At 39.1% G+C, this 15,793-nt stretch overlaps 1 protein-coding gene across 1 annotated transcript in view; it reads left to right on the forward strand.

Annotated features, from left to right (window-relative positions):
* Positions 1 to 2,359: 2,359 nt before the first annotated feature.
* The window catches only part of LOC149788987 (solute carrier family 35 member E3-like), a 58,305-nt gene continuing 44,871 nt past the window's right edge, over positions 2,360 to 15,793 (forward strand). Inside the window, exon 1 of the mRNA XM_089975141.1 lies at positions 2,360 to 2,948. Within this exon, the coding sequence (XP_089831267.1) occupies positions 2,544 to 2,948 (405 nt within the window). The 5' untranslated portion in view covers positions 2,360 to 2,543. The remainder of the gene's footprint in view (positions 2,949 to 15,793) is intronic.

The following is a 15,793-nucleotide window of genomic DNA, read 5'->3' on the forward strand; positions in this document are numbered from 1 at the left end:
TTGTTTGGCGCAGCATTTACATAAAATCGTACATTTTATTCGCCGGAAATGTTTTTTTTTCGCAAAAAACGAAACCGCAATCTAGTAAAGAAAATATCGATTAAAAAAGAAATTGATGCATTCGTAACTTCTCAGTTAATTCTTGTTTCGTAAATAGCCGAGGTGATCCGAAAAGCAGCTATGACATACGTGAACAGATCACAATAAATCCGCTTCAGTACCCACGAATGTAGTCCCAGTCTATTTTTAGAGCACTTTTTCCTGTCTTCTTTTGGTGGTGATACAAGAGTTAGATTTAATCATCCTTGGTATGGATTGAAAGGCAAATGTTTATTCTTTAGAATATGAGCTTATGATGTGGTTGTCAGTGTGTGTTTCGGCGACACTGCACAGTGAGCAACAATGCCTTGTTGATGATCCGGAAGTGAAACCTATGTTCCATTGGACATTGCGCTTTGTTTACAGTCCAGCCTCTCAAAGAAATGCCGGTGAACCTATGACAAGAACTTCACCGTGAATTCATCTTTGAAGGTGTTTTAGATTAACATATGATTTGTATTGATTGTCACACAGTGAAAAGTTCAGGACTGATAAACAAGTGTAGATACTATATAGGAAAAAAATTGTGATCTGAGTCCTGTTCATTCGAGGTCTGTTATGTAGGATTAACCTCGAGACTGAGGATGCTATTCATTGTATTTAGCCAGATGTTTGTCAATTTACCAATTTCGGAAGTGTCACTACGATTGTTTCCGATTCTCTGCTTCGGTTCTCGCGAGACCGCTTACCCTATCTGCAATTGAAACAAAATAGGATTTTATTGAGGCAATTTTAGAACTTGTACAAACGTGACTTACGAACACTGAATAATGAAACTGGCACCTGATTCATTAGTCGCAAAATGGATAACACATGTTTCATGCACATGTAGATAAGAAACAAAACCAGCGGCACAAATGGTGCTCTCTACACAGCAGCTTGCTTCAATAATGGCTCACAAATGAGAAATATAGGTCTGATTATGAGTATCCATACATTTTATCTGACTGAATTTTAATTGTCATTGTGTTTCCATACACCAAGGTTTACTAAGGGAGCTGAATAGTACAGTGAGTCCTTCACTGCGCGACTAACCGATGCGATTAATTACCGGCTTGTCTTTTCAATATAGGGCTAATACTGCCAAGCGAGTCTGTTTTTTAGGGTCGAAGTTATTCGACTCGCATCGGAAAGAAGTTAGGGTGTTTCGAGTCGCTATGCTAATATTCTGTCGCAACGACTAGATCAGTCATATGGATAGCACCTCATGCTAATAGCTTCCATTCGGACCTCTTCAGAAATTTTACCAAATGCATTTTACAAAAGGGTTGACCGAGAAGCACTCTGCACATTCGTCACAAATTATGCGCGTTTACTATCCATTTTTAGCTAGTACACTGGCCTTCCATGCCAGTGTATCAGTCTAATCGAGTTTTGGATCTTGTCACTACGCCAACCTACTCGAGCTGAATAACATAGTTCCAAATTATTTGATCTAAAAGACTGTGAAATGTCTTGATTGAAATTTGATCTAAGTTTTATTGTTTATAAAAGTGTGCTGATATGTAGTTTTGCAAATTGCAGCAGTTCTGTTGTCAAAATTTCAATTTCGGAGATGTAAAGTTTATGCACCTTGTGAAGCTTTTAAATTTCGAAGAAAATAAATCTTGCATGTAGTTCACAATCCCATACTGACTAAACAGAAGTGGTTGGTTTTGAAAAACACTTAAACATGCGAATTTTGAATGAGAATCTGAGACTGTAGCGAACTATTTTTCGATCATAACTTCGCGAGCATCAACAGTCAAACCCAGTCGTACAAACAGCCGATGTATCCGAATACAGGGCAAAAATCGGAATATCCTCTGCTATTTCTGAGACAAAATATGTTGTATCAATACTTTAGAGAAAAATAATACGCTTTGAGCGCCATACATTTCTCCCCTTCCCAAACCCATCCCTACCCTAGCAATCGATTCAAACAATCTCAGCTATTTCTACGATTGGAATAATTAATTTCTGAATTGACCGAGAAGTTACGAATAAAACAAGTAGTTCGCTGTATGCACCATCTCGTCAACCCAGCTTCGTAATTAACGTAGATGGTTGGCATACATTTAAAGTATGAACTGTTGGATTGACCTTAAAGTTACCAATGCTCAGAGGTATATTTTTGTCTTAGAAATAGATTAGGTGGTCCTTAAGGATATGGTTGACTCAAGCGTCAAGTCAAGAAAAAACTCGTATATAATTCGTTGCCACTGAAAATTATCTTCTGAACTACTTTCGATTCGCTTGGATAAAGGATGGCGGCGGAGTCACTGAAACAATCGGAATGGTCTCGGTCTTTGCTGTTGTAACAAATGTGGTACACTCTGCCAAAGGCGAATCATAAATTGGATCAAATTTATGTGTATTCCTACAACAATTTCCGAGGTTTCACGACCTAACGGAATCAGTTTTAATGTTTAAACGAAGACAGGTGATTTCCGATTGATAGCAGCATGGCGGCTAAAACAGTGCCTAGTTCTCCAAGCAAAGCACTGATAACAATTTGCTTGGTCTTGAATATATGTTGCTCAATTTTAATCGTCCTCGTCAACAAATGGATATATACACATTATGGATTTCCTAATATAACCCTGACTTGTATTCATTTTATTGTCACAACAATTGGATTACTCATATGCTATCAAATGGACTTGTTCCAGCCAAAACGCCTCCCAGTTGTATCTATGCTGCCTTTAGCGTTGACGTTTTGTGGTTTTGTGGTTTTCACAAACCTCTCATTGGAGACTAATACCGTTGGAACATACCAGTTGATCAAGACGATGACAACTCCATGCATCATGTTTATACAGACCTATTTCTACAGGAAATCCTTCACAAATAAAGTCAAGTTTACTGTGGTAATGTTGTTAGAGCGACGGGTCCTTCTCTGTCTCTTATTTATATTTATCTTATGTAACTGGTGATGGAGAACAACCGTATTAAAACAGAATCCATGATGGTCCGAGATTCAAATAAAATTGAAATCCTTGGACCCCTTGATACTTATTAATGCAGGTGTGACGAAAAAACAAAATCCACACCCAAATCCAATCCAAATTTCATTGTGTCAACCATCTCATCTAAAAATTGCAACCAACCTCCGACTTTAAAAAAAAAAAAATCTGCATTCTTGTGTCTGGTTGATAAATAATAAATACATGTGCAATGTACTAGTCATATATCTTTTGACTTTAATCTCCACTCATTTCATAAATAGACAAATCAATCGATTCCATCGCATCGCTCCATCACCCAGCTAAATACTACACAATGGAGCCATTGTCCCTAACAGGATTCCATAGAAATGGCCTATAAAATATAAAAATCAACAAAAACAAATGTTCCAAATATTTTATTGCCATAAAGAAATGGTTTATACAATCTAAAGATGTACAGTAGCACAAATGTTCCATAATATAGATTGCCTCATAAAATGACTACTAAAATCTAACAATGTACAAAGTATTTGGACTAAGACTAATACTTGTACGAAGCTGTCCTTAAGCAAAAGATGGCATGGCATTTCAGTGTTCAAAATTGCCAGTAAGAGGGTGCTCACGAAACATCCCATTTATGATATAAGTGACAAGCATAGACACAATTTTACAAATATAACGTGTAGTATTACTACTATTTTCAAACACATAATGCCAGTATGGAATAAGAACTAATTGGTACATTTTACAAGTAAAACATAATATCCAGAGGTTGTGAAATTTCCATTCTCTCTCTCTCTCTCTCACACACGCACACACACACTCCTATATATTTAAATTGATTTGGTATTAAGATGGTGAAAAATAATAATTTATAAGTACATTAGTTTCTACAATTTGGTACTTGTAATATTTTTTAGTCCTTTCTGATGCTGGCCATTTCCGCTTGCCTGGCTTTATTCCTACATTTTTGGAAGCCTTTAAACATTTAAAGTTAAGGTTGCTGGCACTGATGGATCAGGATTATGTTGGTGGTGGTTTTGCCAGCATAAATTTGTGTATATGTCTATCTTTGTCCATTTGTGGCATACCATACCATGTTGTGGAATGGCATGTACCATGGAATGACATGCTGCTTTATTGAAGGTGCTAGATGCCAATATCCTTTGCTATAAATAGCACATCGGAGATGCAGAATTGGTTTTTCGTTATAGTGAGTTTTGGCAACTTGTTTCTGTCCCAATTAACCGCCGTCTTTAACTTATGATTCATGTACTTGCTGTTGTTGTTGTCCACGGTGCACTGATTAATCTTTCGTGTAATGGATGGTATATGTAAATGTTGATTTTCTCTAACAGGAACTTTTGTACGATTTGAATACTGGAAATTGTTGGAAATAAGGTTCCAAATTCTGACATCTTGAATAAAATTCTGTGTCATGTAAGGCAAATATTATTCCATGATATTTTCCAAAAAGGATTTGGAGTATTCTTTTACAGGCCTTTATACATGCCCCATATTCTTTCAAATAAATAAAACAACCAAAAGTTGCAAATAATAACAAAAAATGTAAAAGTATCATTACGTATATATTGTAGCTTCCTAGGACAAACTGTTATTTTTATTAAACTATTAATTCTATAAATAGAGATTTTGTGTTATAACATAAAACCGAACCAATATATGTTTAAAGCTTGCCATGCACACTTTGGTTGTTCATGTAAGTTTCTTTTTCTATTAATAATATTAGCAATTTGAATGTGTTCTAGTGAGGGCAGATTTATCCCACCCTTCCTTTTTACTCTTATACAGGTATTCTCTTAGTAGATAATGTAGTTTTCCTTTCAAATATCCTATTAAACATTTTGTAAAATTTGAAGGTTAATCCATCAGAGTCTTTAGCTTTTCCATGTTTTAATTTCTGGATTACCTCTTCAAATTCCTTCCCTTTAATTGTTTCATCACACCTATATTTACTATTACTATTAATTTTATTGAATTAAAGTATTGTCATTTAATGTATTTCATTTAAACCCAGAACCTAACTTTGCAATGAATATAAAAAATCTCTTTGGTTGTAAATGTACTACATGCTTGTATCGATGACAGTATTTGTTACTATTTGGGCAGTATTCAGGTGTGTTTGGGTAAATCATGCCACCCATGTTAGGAATTGTCATGTTGTAATTGCTCTTTAAAATAAATGAAAAGTTTACTGATCTATTTTTTTAATAATTGAGTGGAGATTAAAGTCGAAAGATATATGACCAGTAAATTGTATTTATATTTATTATTTATCAACCAGACACAGGAATATTTAGATTTAAAGAGAAAAAATTATCGGAGTGTGGTGGTGGTGGTGCTGCAATTTAGAGATGAGACGGTAGACACAATGACATTTGGTGTGGATCAGGGTGGATATTGGTGGATTAAATGTTTTGTAATACCAAATTAATGCATTTATTTTGACGCACCTTTGTATGCAGACCACACGTATAATCCCTCTTCTAATACATTTTAAGCTCAGAATTGCAAATGGTGTCCACATGTAGCTTGGTGTGTGTAAGGTCTGTTTATTGTCTAATTTTTTTATTTCGGGGGGGGGCACCAGACAGATGCCCCCCAATCCTTTCCAAAAATGGGAAAGTGTTTTTATGTATACTTGAAACCCCCTGATATGTTGCTCTGTTTATATTTTTTAAAAAAGGATTTGGATCAAAAATTTTATGTTATGAATTTTTTGACAGGGTATTTAACTCCTAGTGTTTTCTATAGGTTTGTTCTTCCGGTTTGGTTTCTATCACCTAAACTGGGGTCACTCCCCTATAAAGAATTTGGTGACCTTGGCTAGAGGTCTCCTATGTCCCGTGTTTGCTATCTGTGAGTATGCTATTTGTTTGTTTGTGCTATAGTGTCTCTATGTTGGGACAGCCTTCTGAATCAAATTTGTTCCCAGTTTTCTTACCACAGTTTATAAAGAATACCTGTTAATTTTACTTGTTTTATTTGAAATTTTGAATTTTGGCTAAGTTACGGTGTACTGCTTTTTAATAATAAAAAAATAGCTTATTGTTTTAATGTGTGCTATATGTGAGTCGTACTTCATTTTTTTTTTTTTTTTTTTTTAGGTCTGCATTATTTTGGGCTTTCTTTATTTCCATATACATCGTCCTTATAAGGGTTGCTGCCTTTTATAATTCCATTTTATTAAATCGAATGGTGCCAAAAGGTTGTTAATTTTCCTGAACGAGGTAGCTTATACAGTCTAACGACTGTATGGGGTTGGTATGTAGAGGGTGCTGGATATTTCTGTTTTGTTTGTCCTGATATTCGTCATGTGGAGAATTTTCCGGACTCAACCCGGGTCTGTTCACTTCGCATAGTGCCATGTGACATAGCACCATGGCATCCTCATCTTGTACTTTCTCCACATGTGGTCCTTGTCCTTGGTTTTCCTCAAAGAAAGAAGAAGAAGATATTAGTATCACTGAATTTTACAAGGCAATTATTTTCCAATACAAATTACTTGGTCACAGGCCCTCATAGTTTCTACAATAAAGCTTGTTATCATATATAAAGTTTTCTTTGTAAAGTTCCCATCTATATATAATAAGTGTTGATGTTTATATATGTTATTTGTATTAATTTCACTTATAACTTTATCTCTCTTAATTTGTGGTATTGGACATTGTACCATTACATGATATTTAGAAAAAGGACCTTTTTTACACAGTGGACATTTTGGCGGTTCTCTGACCATTCGCCGTCTCACTGCTACCTCTCCTGTCAACCACGCATCATGCATGTATTTGAAGCAGAGGCTTTGCATTTTCAGGGAACCTAGTTTTTTCCAGTGCCCCCATGCTTTATTCCAATTTACATGCATATTTTCTTTCTCTACTTTACTTTTTATGGGTTTTGTTTTATCTTCCCATATCCAGTCATATGTCAGTTTTTCTTCTCTATCCCATAAGTCTTTTTTATCTCAGTATTTTATCAAAAGTTCTTTAATACTTCTATATTTCCTAGGAACTACTAACATTTTAGTTAGTTTAGCAGCAGAGGGGGCGAATCGGACATTTTGTCCAATCGTTATTTTGCTTAATTATTACTTTCTGCACTCAACGATCTAGTGTCGTCAGCGCCTGGTAAAAAAAAAACGACGTCGTTGGGGGATCGTCGCGTCGTCATTTGGTTTAATTAACACCTTCTGCGCGTCGATCCCCAGCGTCGTCAGCGTCCGGTAAGCACATCGACGACCGCGTCGATGTCATCGCCCCCTCTGCTGCTAAGTGGTTATTTACAATGATCTTACAAACAGAGTGATCACTAACTCCTCCTCTTGCAGATCAATTAGGTTATTTGACTGATCGGTAAGTCTAAAATTAATTCTCGTTAAAAACCGATCATGGCATCGCATATAGACCGGATTAATCGGACTCTCAATGATTAAAAATCCCGGAGGGGCTGTTGGTGAAAACGAATAAAGGATATACCCCTGTTGAGCTTGATTTGATTGTTTGGTATCCACCTGATAACTCCCTTCGATAACATCACACACTAGATTGATCGCTATCACCGATGCAATATTTACGTTGTATGGAGCAATATGCCTACCATCATCCCCGTTATCGTGTCTGAGGATAGTTGATGGGGGGGTGTCCTCGGGTGGATTCTTAGGCCATCCTAGTATGGTTCTTATTGAACTGTTATAAATATCAACCATATACCCCGGTGTGCTTATTTCAATCGTCGACGATAACGTCGGTTCATGAACCGTAATAGCGATTTTTGATTCTTTTCCTGTGATCGATTTTATCCTGCGTTGAAATTCTTTATTGATTTGTTCTATTTGGTATGACCCAGTTGGTATTGTAACCTCCTCCCAGTCTGGGGTCCCATCGGGTTTATTTGTCCGTGCAAAAACCAGCGAGTTATTAGGTTGTTGTCCGTTAAATGCGTCCGCTCGAATATTAGGCCAACTGTGATATATTCGCAATTTTGCCAGCGCTATTTCCTTTACTGGAACCGGTGATGGGAAGTTCACACTGAATTCGGGTTTCGTTGACGTTATCGATATCATATTTGTTTGTACCGGAGTGGTGTTCTCCGCGATCCGCTGAAGTAATTGAAACCCTTCGGGGTTCAGCGACATTATTATTATTCGTTGTTTTTAGTGTCTAATTTTAACAACCAGGTGGTTTCGGCTTCCAGTTGAAAATCCTCGATTTTTGACATCGCGGAGCTATATAACTGGACCATCGTGGAGAATTCAACATCGGATACGAACAAATTATCAATCGATAACGAGATCAACCCGGATAATTTCGAGTATGCGTCGGATACTATTTGATGTTTTACTGTATACTCGTTGAGTTTTTTCTGAAAACACGATGATATCTTCCTAGTGATTGCGTTGGCAACTCCAGCAACTGTTGTCATTGCGGAGACAGCGATTGGAACAGCGATCGGGGTTATCGTGGTCATCGTGGATAAAATAACACCGGCGCCAGCTACTATACCCGATACCGAGTACACGACCGCGTCGATGGCGGTTATTTTTCGGCGGTATTTTTTTATTTTTGCACGGTATTGTTCGGAAAGCGTTTTCAAGTTCGCGGAAAATTCTTTTGCGGTATCGAATCGATATTGATGTGACGTCGGTGATACCTCTGATTCAATTTCCTTGGTGGTCATTTTTATTTTAAAAGAGCTAGTGTTTTTAATTACTTAGATTCGCTACAAATTCCACATACCATGTAATGTTTGCCCTGGTTAAATTTCCATCAACGGCATAAATTGTAAACGGTTCAGTTGCGTCCTTGTCTATAATTGTTGATATTGTATTGTTAAACCCGGATGAACTCGACGATAATATATTAAACTGCATCATTGAAACCAGTGTCAGTCGATAAATGCCCTTAACAGTTGCGGTGATATTTACTGTATTCTGTGTAAGAGTCCAATCGAATGATCCATGCCGAATTGTGTATACTGTGTTGATGATGTTCTCATGAGGGGTTTTTATTTTTTCGAGTTGCTCTGCCATTCTCGGTAGTCTGTCTTTAATCGCTTCAACATCAGTTATAACTATTCCTACTCCCCGCCAACTCGCGTCTATATTATTCTTGTTCGCTGCAACATTAGTTTTGATTATTTCTATTTCCCGTGTATTCTCGGTCATACTTTTTTTGTTCGCTGCAACATCAAGTTTGATTGTTTCTATTTCATATGTATGCACGTCTATACCTTTTTTATTCGCTGCAACATCAGTTTTAATTAATCCTATTCCCCGCCAATACGCGTCTACATTTTTTTTGTTCGCTTCAACATCAGTTTTGATTGTTCCTATTTCCTGTGTATGCGCGTCCACACCCTTTTTGTTCGCTTCAATATCAGTTTTGATTGTTCCTATTTCCTGTGTATGCGCGCTCATATTATTTATGATCGTTGTAACATCAGTTTTGATTGTTTCTATTTTCCGTCCATGCGAGTCTACATTATTTATGATCGTTGCAACATTAGCGCCGATTATTCCTATTTCCCGTTCATGCACGTCTACACTCTTTTTGTTCGTTGCAACATCAGTTTTGATTGTTTCTATTCTCTGTCCATACGCAGTGATATCATTTATAGTTATTGTAATCTCATCCGGCTTGGTATTTTTTTTACCAAAGAATTTATCAAAGTTGTCATCGATCCTGTTAACATTTTTTCGCAACGGTGGTAAATTGGCCGACAGCGCCATAAGTTCCGAAATAGCATTTGTTATTATTGCAAGATTTGGTTCGGTTGCCGTCGGGGGTCCCCGAAAAAAACTATTGACAATGTGTTGCACATCGTCGAAATGCGTTAGCGTCAACACGATCCGTTCTTCATATAATTTAATTTCACTACGTAAACCCTTTAACGAATTTGACATGGTTATATAATTGTCGCCAAGTGTACTTATTTTTCCATTTATCGTCAAGATGGATTCACCCGGTTTGAGTCGTCCGTCGCTGGTATACAGCGCGATAGTGTCCTCGGCGGTATCACGCTGTCGTATTAAAACGTCATCCAGCGACACATTACTGGATTTCAATTTACCCTGGCGGTCTTGAAATACAACTATTTCATCTGGGTCAACACTGGTTAAGTTCAACGTATCAGCGATTTCATCCTCAATTAGTTTTTTTATGTCATCGGTGGCGGGCGTTTCCGTGGGCTTTTTCAGCGCCGAAACCGGTCGTCCCCAGATATCAATCATTATTATTGTAAATGTTATTCTCTAAAATCCGTTGAGCTTCTACGACCCCACTAGTGTATTCGTTTACAACCACATGAGGTGGTTTTCGCGATGATGAAATCGCCGCAAGTACGTTCAATACCTCGCGGCCACATATCGGTGGGTCACTTAACTGCTGTGTTGGCAGCGTGGAATAAAAAACCCGGGCCGAACACGCCCGGGCTGAACACGCCCGGATATACCGCATGAACTCTTTCGGCGGGGCTAACCCGTATGAATCAAAATAGACGATCGCACGCGGATCAATCGCGTATGCAACCCAATGAGTTCCCGCTCCGGAGGACCCATCGAGGTTAATTATGCCTGTTTCAATATTCCTTGGTGCCGCCGGTAATTGATCCCTCATAAAAACACCTCTGAAGTTTTTTATCGCTAGCGCGTTCGCGGCGTCTATTAAATCAAAATTAGACATTGGAATCATTGACCCCCGGGTCAATAAACGGTTCCCGGTAGTCTTAGACCCTTTCCCGAGTACCATGAATACGGGGTTCCCGGTAGTCTTAGACCCTTTCCGGCCACGGGTCGTTTTTTTTTGTAGCCTTTCCCGGTTGCCTTCTTCAATGCCATCCCCGCCGCGGTACCAACGGCTCCTAACGCCGCCGCCTTAGCCACTGCTGGTGCGGCCGCGGCAATCAATGCCGGAATCGCGGCTAACAACGGAAATATCCCACCGGTCTTTTCCATGTCTTTGATCGCTGCGGCCGAGAAATCTATTTGAACACCCTTTTTATTCTTCATCGCATCATTGAAATGTTTTCTTTGACGCGCCGTCAACGATATCTTATGATTACCACCTGCCATCTGTGACGGCTTCAGCGTTATTGTGGTCCCGCATTGTTTAGCCGACTTTGATCGTAATTTCTTGACTTGACCATCAGTCAACTCTACACTGACGACACTATACGACATTTTATTGTAAACGCGTTTTGTGCTTTCAATTACATGTTTTCCACTGGCGCATCAACGATTCTCATTCGTCCACCAACACCTTCTAGCAGCATTGATTTATCGCTGAGAATGACAGCGACCGCTCTGTAATTAACACCAGCTGGGGCTATACGAGCTCGGAAGTGTATATCAACGACGGATTGTCTCGTTAAATCAAGATGTTCCAACGAAAAGTAATAAATCGGATACAGGTTTTTAAAATCAAGTTGTGATATTTGCAAACCAGTGTCGACGTTTTGATCACGACCCATATATGACAGCAATCGATGATACACACGTGCGACATGGTTATCACCGTAATTAAGCTGTATATCCTCGGATGGTTCCTGTTGTCCGTTTATTCTCAGCGAAACATCCCTGACTCCTAATTGATCAAATATCATATGGCTGCGTTCTTGACTGCCCAATCGTTCCCTATTCTGTAGCGCTATGAATATATGACGCGGGGCTGAAACACCCTGTTTTGATGCTAGGTGCCATGTAAACGTATCGGCGACGTTATCTTCTTTAGCATCAGTTGTTACCGCTAGCCAACTCAACAACGATTTCCCTCCCTGTTCCATAAATGCTAACAATCGTGCTTCCGTGGTAACTGATGGAGTCAGCACCGGCATCCACAATGCCATTTTAGTTAAAATGACTTTACCGGCAGCGACGCCAGCAGCACGCCATATTGCATTGTTATCATCGCCCCTTCGCGTCAGCGCGATTGTATGCTTAGCCCCATAGACAACTTTTCTGACATTTCTGCAGAATCCAAATATGTGATGGAGTGGAATCGCGCATGAAAACTGTCGGCGTGGTCCTTGCAACATTCCTACTCGTGCTGCGAATCCTAGATTGTAATCATTGTTGGTGCTTTTTATAATATTAAAATTAGCACCTGGTCTTGCTCTGCGGTCTGGATTGGCTGCTTCAGCCTGTGGGTCAGTTGCGGTATCTCTTTCCGCCAGCACGTTGATGTACTGAATATGGTCAGCGTTATTGGTGGTGTCCTTCGCAAACATCATAGATGGGCCCGCCGATCTTGTATAATCATCCGAGTATCTCGCCAACCCAATTATCGTCGTTGCAACATCAACCTCGCGTTCTATTGATTCAATTTCTCGCCCGTCAATAAGATATCTGGCGCTCTCAAATAACGCCATGATACCGTTGTTGACGAAGCCAACTCGAACACGATGGTCATCTGCGTATGGTGTATTATCGGCGGCATTTGTCACGAGTTCTCCCTCAATTTCGATAAACGCTTCACACGGCAGAAAGTATTTACTGGTATCTTGGACCTGAAGTTCAATTCGCGATCGTAGGTCGGGTTGCGCTGCATAATAAGAATAATATTGATAATCACGGACAGAATCATCCCTGCGCACTGGGGCATCCATATCAAACGCGGGATCAGCGGTACGCGCAAACATTCTATTATTTATCATGTTGATGTTTTCAATTGCGATTTTTTCGTCGTAAATTCTTTGAATTTAAACCACTCCCCGCTATCGCGTTCATGAGCGCGTTGGTTGCCGCATCGGCGGATGGCGAAGTCGTCGCCAACGACTCTAATTTTTCTTCCACGGCGTTATTTATTACTTTACTGACATTTGCAGGCATCACTGTCGTTGATGGCATTACCGGTGGTTTCTGTTTTTTTCTCCTGAATTTCACCAATGACATTAGTTTGTCCCGCGCGGCTGAAAACGCCCTTCCGGCAACATCTCCAATGGCACTAATACCCTTATCACGAATAACATCAATAGCCTTCATTCCTAATTGTTTGGCTAACGGCGCTACTTTTGGAGCCATTCTTGTAAATAACCCCGCAATGGTGCTACCGAGACCATCTCCATAGTACGCGCGGTAAACAGGCAATCGCGAGTTTACCACGTAGACGAGTACTGGTTTATCATGGTTGTAGTGTATGATCATCCTTATTAAAAACACCAGTTTTCCAATTAATCATCCACGAGTTCGTCTATGAGCGTTCGATATACATTAATGTCCATAATACCGCCTGCAAATAACCGCTTGCAAATATCAGCGGCCTCATTGATTATTTCCGTAGAGTTATTTCCGGCTCGTTTTCCTCCGATTAGTACTTCCAGCCGTGATATATCACTGAGAACACTATTAGGACAGGTAACGCCGTAGGATTCTTTACCAACAGAGTATCCTTTTCCTTTTTTTGGTGTTATACTCTTAACTTCCTTGTGGAATGCGTCGTAATCGGATTTACTACGATGTGGTAATGCATCTTTATGTTTACTCGCTAAATACACTATTCTTGCCCAGTCCTTTAACGACTTTATATTTTTCTCGTAACCGCTATTGATATGCTTCTTATCTCGTATGTTCTTAGCAAAATTGTTGGCAGTAAAATTAATTAATTCTTCCCTGTTGCTGAAGCCTCTAATTTCATCTATTGTGCTCTTCTTGAGTACAATACGGGGTATATTCCCCTCTTTTTCTTCCGGTATTTCTTCTTCTGGTATTTCTTCTTCTGGTATTTCTTCGGGTATTTCTTCTTCTGGTTCTTTCGCAGTAGCGCCTAGTTCTTCTTCGTCGGCCATTGTAACATAGGGTTCTTGTGGTTCGGTTATAGCGAGTGGTGGCGGCCTCCGTGTTGTAGCAGCCGCTATTTTTGCAGGAAGTGTTTCTAAAGACCTTTTTGTTTGTTCGGTCTGAGCCGCTATCTTTTCAAGCGCACCAAGAACGGGTACAGTTGCCGCCGTAACATCCTTAGTCGCTTTAGTTACCGGGGCAAATAACTGTTCACTTCCAACAGCAAAATCAGTTTGCATTTGTTGTCGCGTTTGAAGTTTCTCTCTCACTCTGTCTCGTAACGGTATAAACTTTCTAAGCGCTGCTAGCCGCTCTCTGGCTAGCCGAGTAGTAAGTGATTCACCTACCATTATTGTAAATTGATCCGCAATTTTCTAATTTTCCGCCGAGTGTACCATCGGGGGCTCCACGGAGTTTTCGTCTATAATCCTTCTAATGTTTTTGATCTTACTAGAAATCTCCCGGCGTCGTTCATAAACACGTCCGAGTTTTTTTCGTATTATTTCAACGGCAGTAAATAGTCCAATGAATGCATTTGCGTCATTGTGGTACAGGTTCTCATTAATCGTATGTTGTAATCGTTTTATAAAAAAATACTCGCGGGCCAGGGTAAAACGCCCCCGTTTCGACTGTTCGTTAATAATCTCATAATCGGATAATATTTTTTCACTGTCGAGACCATCAGATAATTCAATTCCTTGATTTTTTAATTTTGAAATCTCAGTTAATATATTATTGATGTCTTCGATATTCATTATTCTTATAAAACATCTTATTTCTAATATCAAAAATTTTAATAAAATTATTGGGGCCATTTTTGACCCCGTTTTTTGTATGGACAGTACAATGCCGTAGATCTCCACTCGAGTGTTGTGGCAGATTGCAGGCATACATGGACAGTACAATGCCGTAGATCTCCACTCGAGTGTTGTGGCAGATTACAGGCATATACATATACTTAATTAAGGACATTCACATCTTGGAACCCCAAAGCATACATCTCCGGGAGGGAGGCCTAGGGTGACAAACGTCATCGTAGACCGCCCAGAAGATATGCTTGGGGGACATCACTACATGTACTTAATTAAGGATGAATATATTTACAATGAAATGATTGATGGATGATGGGACGGCACAAGACAGCACAAACATAAAACGGCGGGGCGGAACTCTACGGCCAATTCAACCAATCAAAAGCAACCCAATTAAATTAACCCGGTTGCATGATTGTGAACAAAAGACAACCACACGCCCGGGTCAAGAGCGTGGGTTAGTTTTGATTAGTTGAATTGGCTTTCGAAAGCCCCAGGCTTATAACGAGTCATCTTGTATATAAAGTGACTAATACAGCGGCGTCAGTCACAAGGTGTGTGTTAATTTGAATTCCCTTGAATCGTTTGAATCCTTAAATACTTATTAATGGTGTTTCACGGCATTTAAATGAAACCAAATACTCAAATAAAACATTAAAAAAAAGAATACAGCTGTTAGATAATAGCGTGTATTTCATTAGTTTTCATCGTAAAATGATTAATTAATCGCAACATTAATTGGACTTGAAGGGACGCAACATTAATTAGACTTCAAGGGACGTAACTCTTGTCATGCGACGCTATCACAAAACGAGTTATCTCCCTTTGATGTTATATATGAAAATCGAATTCTATGACCCGTCTTTTTTGAGATCGCTGTTTGATATATTCGTTCTGCAACAAATTGTATTGAGGCGATACAAATGTCAAAATATTTTCCTGCCTCATTCATCGACTGAAATATTTTTTCCTCGTGAGTTGTTGTATCAAATGACTTTACGGGTTTTACTTTCTTTGAGTATTTACCAGTTTGGCCTTTTTTACTATTTTCACTCTGAGAGATGGCTTGCAGATTACACAGTCTATTATTTTGATAATTAGAATCAATGTGATCAATAACGAGAGTATCTTTGATCAATCCGTGGAAACATTCATAGATGATT

This window comes from Sinohyriopsis cumingii, chromosome 11 (genome assembly GCF_028554795.1).
Source record: "Sinohyriopsis cumingii isolate HCF-2022 chromosome 11, ASM2855479v2, whole genome shotgun sequence".
Lineage (NCBI taxonomy): Eukaryota > Metazoa > Mollusca > Bivalvia > Unionida > Unionidae > Sinohyriopsis > Sinohyriopsis cumingii.